The sequence below is a fragment of the Nyctibius grandis genome, chromosome 32 (genome assembly GCF_013368605.1).
Source record: "Nyctibius grandis isolate bNycGra1 chromosome 32, bNycGra1.pri, whole genome shotgun sequence".
In the NCBI taxonomy this organism is placed as follows: Eukaryota; Metazoa; Chordata; class Aves; order Nyctibiiformes; family Nyctibiidae; genus Nyctibius; species Nyctibius grandis.
In genome coordinates this window covers 3,348,672-3,355,905 of record NC_090689.1, presented here as the reverse complement: position 1 = coordinate 3,355,905, position 7,234 = coordinate 3,348,672, and the positions used below count along the sequence as shown (strand labels likewise).

The window sequence follows — 7,234 nt, the reverse complement described above, 5'->3', positions numbered from 1 at the left end:
CTCCTACTGACCTGCAGTCCCACCTCCTTTTTCTTTGCAGCCATCCTTCTGCAGGAACAAGGGTCCTTTCAGCAGCAGTCCCAAGCACAAAGCACTGCAGATGTCCTCTAATTGTGTGAATCCAACTGCTGGCCAACCTGCACCACAGAGAAAGCTTTTTACCCGACTTTAATCCTCCATCCACAACGTACGGCCTGCAGCAGCACCCCTGCCCTGTTGGAGGGAGCAGGGTGGGCTCAGCAGTGCCCAAAGCCCAGACACAGCAGCCTGTACCCCCTTGTCCTGTGAGGGTGGCTGAAGCAAACCGGCCCCAGCCAGGGCCTGGCGGTACCTGTGAAGCGGCTGGCAGCACCCCAACGCTGCTGTGGCAGCACCCCAACACTGCCACAGCAGCCCTGGCAACGTCAGGGCGGAGCGGCAGCCAAGCAGCCCCGCTCCCTTCTCAGCATCCGCTGCAGCCAGTAAGTTCAGCTCCGTCTCCTCTGTAATTGTCCTTCAAGCAGCAGCAGCTGTGGTTGGAGCCCCTCACCCCCCTTTGCCTGTCAAACCTGCCCAACACCCCCCCAGCCCACCACATGACACCCCCCTCCTCCAGTTTTCCCCCGTCCCTCCTCAACTAGGGGTTCAAAACAAGGCGTGGGATCCAGACATGACCTCCCCAGCACCGAGCAGAAGGGATAAGCTGCTGGCCCCACTACAAACGCAGCTGGTTTTGAAGGTTGGTTGGGTGTTTTTCCCATTTGCAGTGAGCACACAGTGCCTGTGCCCAGCACCCAGCAGCATGATGCCCCTCGGGGCAGGGCTGCTGCTCACCCTGTCCATTCCCGTGCCTGGGGTCACTGGGCTCCAGGGTGCAGACCTCGGAGGTGCTGCTGCTTGTCATGCAGCACATGATGTCTGGTGGCCTGGTCCGCCAGCTGGTCAGGGTCCCTCCTGATTGAGGATTCAGCTTTTGGCACGTCAGCTCCTCTAGTGCCCCTGGCAAGCCCGAGGGGACACTGTCCAGTGCCTCCAGGGGCCATGGCAGGGTTGAGCCTTGGCCGGGGCTCCCCTGCCTCCAGCACCAGCTCAGCAGAGCAAACTGCAGCCCTGCATGCCCCCAGCATGTCTCTCTTTGTAGAAATAAGCCTCCAGTAAAGTCCTGATTATTTTAACCACCACTGAAATTTTGTATGTTTACATCTATTATGCGCTTACATTTTAGGATTACCAAAGACAGTCCTGATAAACCCATTTTCTAGTCTTCAAGAATCTAACCTCATCCACCTTAATTATTCTTCTGCCTGCTGTGCCACTGCTCCAGCAGCTTCATGGAGGTGCAGCATCTACTGCAATGGCTAAAGTTATATAAAAATAAATCTTAAAAAATATGAGACACTTGCCTTAAGAATATACTGGCACAAGATGCTTTTGAGCAGGTCACTTAGCTTCTTTCCCTATTACAATGCAAATCTGTAATTGGAACAACAGCCAAATTACAAGTCTCATTTGACTTTCTGTGTGAGAGAGACTACTCCAAGTGTGGACTGGAAGTGGTGGGGAGCAACGAAGTGTACCACTTGTCTGACAACTATCGTGCCAAACTCCAGGCAGAACTATTCACTTTTTAACACATGTAACCTCTGAGAGAAAGACTACCACCACTGGACCCAGATACAGAGAGTGGACATACGTATCAAAATTCATTCAGACTGGTTTTCAGAAGAGAAACGGCACAAGAACAGCAGAAATCTTGATTTGTAGTATGTCCAGATAAACTCTGTACGTGCTTTGGTTCTGAAAGCAACCCTGTAATCCACAAGATGCTGCAACCTAAATAAAATTGGTAAAGATCTGGCCGACCAGCAAACAAGTTTGTTCTCACCGTGAATCTTCAGCTAGCAACTGTCAGTCTGTAGAGAAGCTGGCACAGAAAGCTCAGATTTCTCCATGAAGTTGAGAAAAATCTAGATGTTCTGGTAAAGTTCTTTTTATTTACAGTATTCTTCTTTTTGTACATACCTATAGCAACATCAAAAATTATTCACAAAGCTTAACTAAATGTAAAAATGTTCTCATCCAACAGTTTGTCCTATCAATATCTGTGGAAAATGTCAACCGTTCTCATGCAGCAACGAGATTGTCTGAGCATTGTTTTTTAGTTTTCCTGCTAGAATTTTAGGAAACCACCTCAAAACATGGACACAGATACGTACTCACCTTTTTTTCTGAACACCTTTAGGCACCGAAGTTTTATAGAATCAAACTCAGATTTGCTCTTAGAAATGTGAATTGGGGGAGGACAGGGAGAAATATGTAAGAACTTGAGCTCCTCAACGTACACAGCAGGAGTGCAAATTTGGAAGTCAGATGCACGCTGTACAGTTTTGCATTTACAATACCTGCCTCAGAACTCTTTTCTCAGTTCAAGCAAAAACATATTTGACTGAATTTTATAAATAAGACTTCACTTCTGAGGTACTGATATTTATCAAGTTCTCACATATTTTTACTTTCCCTTTTGTTCTGCCCCCAAAGTCCATCATGAAAAATTTGCAGAAGGACATTAAAAAACTGCCAGTCACTTACTGCAATGCCTGGGGAAAAAGTGTCAGGTGCTCATTTTTATTTGTCTTTCAAGAGTGGAAGAAGTTACATGAAATGTATATAGTCTCCTTTGCAACCAAGTGATAACAGTTAGCTGATACATAGCACATTCAAATTCCAGGTCAAACTGTGGTCACATTTTCTGACACAAGTAGTTACCTTGGAAAAAAAAGTAAGGCTATCACAATTTGACCTTCTGATTAGAAATAAAAGATGAAGCTACTTCTCCAAATTGGTTAGCAAAGTTACAGACCTCTCTTCTTGCTGCAGCCTTCCTGAAGTTCAGTGTAACAGAAGAAAGATTTGGTTTAAGACATCGGCTGCGGTCTTTAGTGTGCCTGTTAGTGCTATGTAAATATAGTGTTTGGAGATTCTGACTGTTAAAACTATGGTCTAAACTGAAATCAGAAAGTAGACAGGGTAAGAAAGCACGAACCCTGAACTGCATGAAGGAGAGCTCCTTGCTGCCCTCATTTCTTTCTATGCATATTTGACTGTGAAGCCACTGGGGTCTCATCATATTCCAGCCTAACCTTACAGTCATCTTCATTTGTACTCCTGTTTTTTTTCTCCACACTTACAGGCACAATTTCAGGAACTCATGGACAATCTAGGCTTCTGAACGCAGTAAAATCCCATCACTTATTATCCAGGTATCCAGTTCCATGCAGGTGTGTATATCTGTGTATATACACAAAATCTGTAGCAACATTAGTGAGCTAAAAAAAAACAAAACCTCAATTTTTCCACCCCTTCCCCAACTTAATGCACCCAGATGACCTTTCGTGGAAATAATTTGTAAGTCACTTCACTATATCTGGAGGTAACAGATGCAAAACAAAAGCAATCCCTTAATCACTGCTTGCCAGCTCCTTCTGGTCTCTTGGAAGTGTAACTTCTGCAACATACATGTTAGTGATCAGCAAATACTTATCTCCAGTGAAATAAGCTAATCCTTCAGCAATTCTCTGAGCAGGTTCTTGGCTACTACAGCAACAGCTTATGCCTGCTGATACTGCAGTCACCTAGAGAAATCAACAGTCATGCTAGCTCTGAAGCATGAGCTTTTCTTCTAGAAACATAATGAAACCCAAAACAATCCAGTTGACCCATGCCATGGATGTGAGCATGTCATCAGTGCCAGGTGACCTTGTATGGCGGTAAAAGACTCTTGGACCTTGTCAGTACAGAATGTGCTGCTTATAATTTCTACTGTCTCCCTCTATTTTTCTTTTTAAAAAGGAAGTATAATGTAAGTTAAGCTGAAGTTCAGAAATGCATATATTTTACTTAAAAACATTCATCTGTTCAAAATTCAAAATAAACTTTATGGGATACAACAGTTTGGTTTTTTTTTTTAAATAACATTTCATTCAAACTGTATATAATTCATTGAAGTATTCATACAGCAAACAATGGTTAACCCTTGAAAACCTGTAGAAAAAGATTTTCACACAAAAAAAAAAGGAAAAAAAAACAAAATTTGAGGTATCACACCCACACACATTCACCCGAGCACACGCACACACTCGAGCACACCCACACACATCCACACACGCAGGCTGCAGCAAAAGCAGAAAATTGTAGGCCCAAAAGGAAAACGATGACTGATTGTTCTATCTGAAAGTCCAGGTAGCTCAGGAAAAAAAACCCAAAAACCAAAACAACCCCCCAAGAGTCCTCTGAGTAAAGAAACTACCTCAAGAAAATTCTCAAGTGCACTGGAGACCTGATCATTTAAACTGTTTCTGCAAAGCAGCTCCCTGCACCTGAGAAAAATGCAGCCCAAGGTGACTTGTGCAAATATAAGGAGTCAGGAATATCTCCTGCTGTTCCTTAAGTAGACATGAGGGGTGTCCATAGATTCAATTAGTCTTTGATCATGCAAGATACTGCTGGAGTGCTGTCTTCGCCCTGCAAGAAAGGAACGACCTGTTAATTACTGGCGATTGGCTTTGTCATCATCAGTGTTATGTACAAGACAATGCCAGCAAGAGAGGAGGATGAAGGAGATAAAAGAAGCCGAGTGGCTGGCTCCTTCTGTTTGGAAGAATCCAGCCCATGGTGCACAAGTGTTCTGCAACCATTTAAGAATCCACCTTGCATCTAAGAATAAGATGATCTAAGTATATTAGATGCTCAGCATAAACTGAGCAACTTTCAAGCATGGTGGGGCTTAGATGTATATTGAACCCCATTATCAACACACCTTATTAAACCCTTAAGAGCAATAATTGTGAAGAGCAATTACTTTTCTGTGATGTAGATGTACCATGAAAAGCAGGTCTGAGAAATGAAAGAGGTGTCATAACTCAGAACATACTAGAAGCACGTTAGTTGTATCAGGAGTACTGGCCCTACCAAAAACATGCAATGAGGAGAGAGGGAGAAAAGCAACAACAGGCAGCGTAATACTGGTATTTCTGTAATCTAACATTGTGCAACATATTTGTTAAGAAAAAAAACACCTCCCAAAAGTCTAGGGTTACAGTTTCATCAACACTTCAGCTAATTCAGTGTTTCCTACCACCTGAAGTGAGAAGCTTTGCTCTTCCTTTGTCCCCCACACCTCCCAACCATGCTATCATGACCTTGACAGACTTTTCCAAGATCCCATACAACTCAGCAACCCAGAGGAAGATTATTTACTTCTTTCTTCCAAGTTTCCTGCTACGCTCACAAGTCGCATCAGCTCATCGAGGGGGCTGATGAGGCAGTTGGGACAGGGTAAACAATGGGAGCAGGTAGCCAGAAGGAACAGGACACTTGCAACAGTGCTACGCCCCATCAGCTCCCTGTCTCTTAAAACCCAAGGCTTAAGTGTTGACAAGCAAGGCCAATTTACCAGAAAGTATTTTTACTGTTGTTTTATTCCTATTTCTCACTGTTTGAAAACGCTGTTTAGCTTTTCCATAATTTTCTGTGAGCCTGCTTATTGATATCTATATGTTTTTGATTATCAGCTTCAATACTGATACTTTGGCATAGATTTTAAACAGAGAAGTCATAGCTTTACTACAAAGATGTCCAAGAAGACTGGAATATCTTTCATAAAAAAAAGAAACCCAGATATAATGCATTTTAAAACACTGCACAGTTTTGAGTTGTGTTGTCTGTCTATGGCCTCTTTCAAAAATCAGATCATCTCCTTTAGTTCATGAAAGAAATATGGGTTGTTACTAACTGCAGGTGGGATAATTGCAAAAAGTTAACATAAAAAAACCCAGAAATTATCATTAGCTGTCTTGGTTATATGTGTTTGTGAAGAAGCTAGATGATCTGTGTAGATACTATAAGTAACAGCACAGGTATGTGAAAAGTTAATGTTGAGCTTAATTAGTTTAAAATAATTTAATTGAGATTAACAGCAGCAGTGATCCTGTATTATTTTTTTAATTTATTAGTGTTATGTGATGGTTTACCATTGTTCCAGTCCTCTGGAACTTTGTTAGTAGTCCAAGGATTACACAAATATTTGTGTATCAGTGAGATTTCAGAGAGGACCCTCCAGCGGTTTAGAATGTAGTTATTTTATACTCTTGAGAACTTTAGTAAAATTTGTTACTCCTGAGCAATACAAAACCTATTCTTTAAGTAAATGTTCATCACGATTTCTTTATACACTGTAAAACTCAGTGCAATGATAGTTTTTCTGAGGAATTTTTCTATAATCAAAACATTTCAAACAAAGATACTTTTTTAATAAAAAGCAAAGTTTTCCCTCTAATCTTCTTTTTGGATTTTTCTTTATACTCACTTGTCACACAGATTTGGATCCGATGACTGACTCAATTTATGTAGAATATCTACTATTCCCATGTCTCGTAGTTTATCTTGGCGTTCTTGTGAACCTACGACAGTAAATCACATTGTTGGGAATACCACCAAAAATAAATGTCTGCAGAACAGAGGAAAGGAGCGGTAGCAGAAACCAGCTTAAAGGAGGGGTATGGAACACTGTTCAGTTACAACACAGCGATGGAAAAACTCCTTCAGTTGTGGCTATTCAAGGGACCTGTAGTTTCTTTTTTGTACTTTGTGTGCATATGTTTAAAGAAAATAAAATTCTGAAGGCAAAAATCTGAACATATTTTATCCTAAAGTAAGAAGCTTGACTTCAGTTGGTTTATTCTCATCTCTCTGATTTGGATGCAGAGACCATTTAACTGGAGGTGTGTTTTTGAGTCCGAGTTGTAGCACTGCATAATGCCAGAATAACGAGCAGAAAGCCACCAGGAGCACAGCCAAGTGTCACACACTGAATGAAGTTCTGTGATCTGAGAGATGCAGAATAAGTTACACAGTAGGGGAAAAAACCCAAAACCAAGTAGAGACACTGATTTCTTTGCTGAAGAGCAGCATGGTCAATTTGAGGGTCTGTAAATTATCAATCTAAAAGTCCTCCTCCCACCCAGCCCCACCATTCCTCAAAGCACACCACCTCCCATCACTCCTTCCCTTAACATTTCTTCCAGCTCCACACTGCTGCCTCCATCTGCCCTCTCCACCCCTCAACCCAACACATATTTTTCTGTGCAGCAGCATCCTTCACCTCCCTCCTGGTTACGTTCCATTGTTCCAGGCCATGACTCTTCTTACTGAATGCCTTCCCCATTCCTTCCAGTTCCACCCACAAGTCCTTTGACTG

General features: G+C 42.4%; 1 protein-coding gene across 4 annotated transcripts in view; it reads right to left on the bottom strand.

The window, feature by feature from the left end:
• Positions 1–1,953: 1,953 nt before the first annotated feature.
• The window catches only part of ARMC8 (armadillo repeat containing 8), a 67,742-nt gene continuing 62,461 nt past the window's right edge, over positions 1,954–7,234 (bottom strand). For all 4 annotated transcript variants that reach the window (XM_068421103.1, XM_068421106.1, XM_068421104.1 and 1 more), the window contains 2 exons: positions 6,344–6,437; positions 1,954–4,500 (listed from right to left, as the gene is read on the bottom strand). In XM_068421103.1, the coding sequence (XP_068277204.1) occupies positions 4,467–4,500; positions 6,344–6,437 (128 nt within the window). In that variant the 3' untranslated portion in view covers positions 1,954–4,466. The remainder of the gene's footprint in view (positions 4,501–6,343; positions 6,438–7,234) is intronic.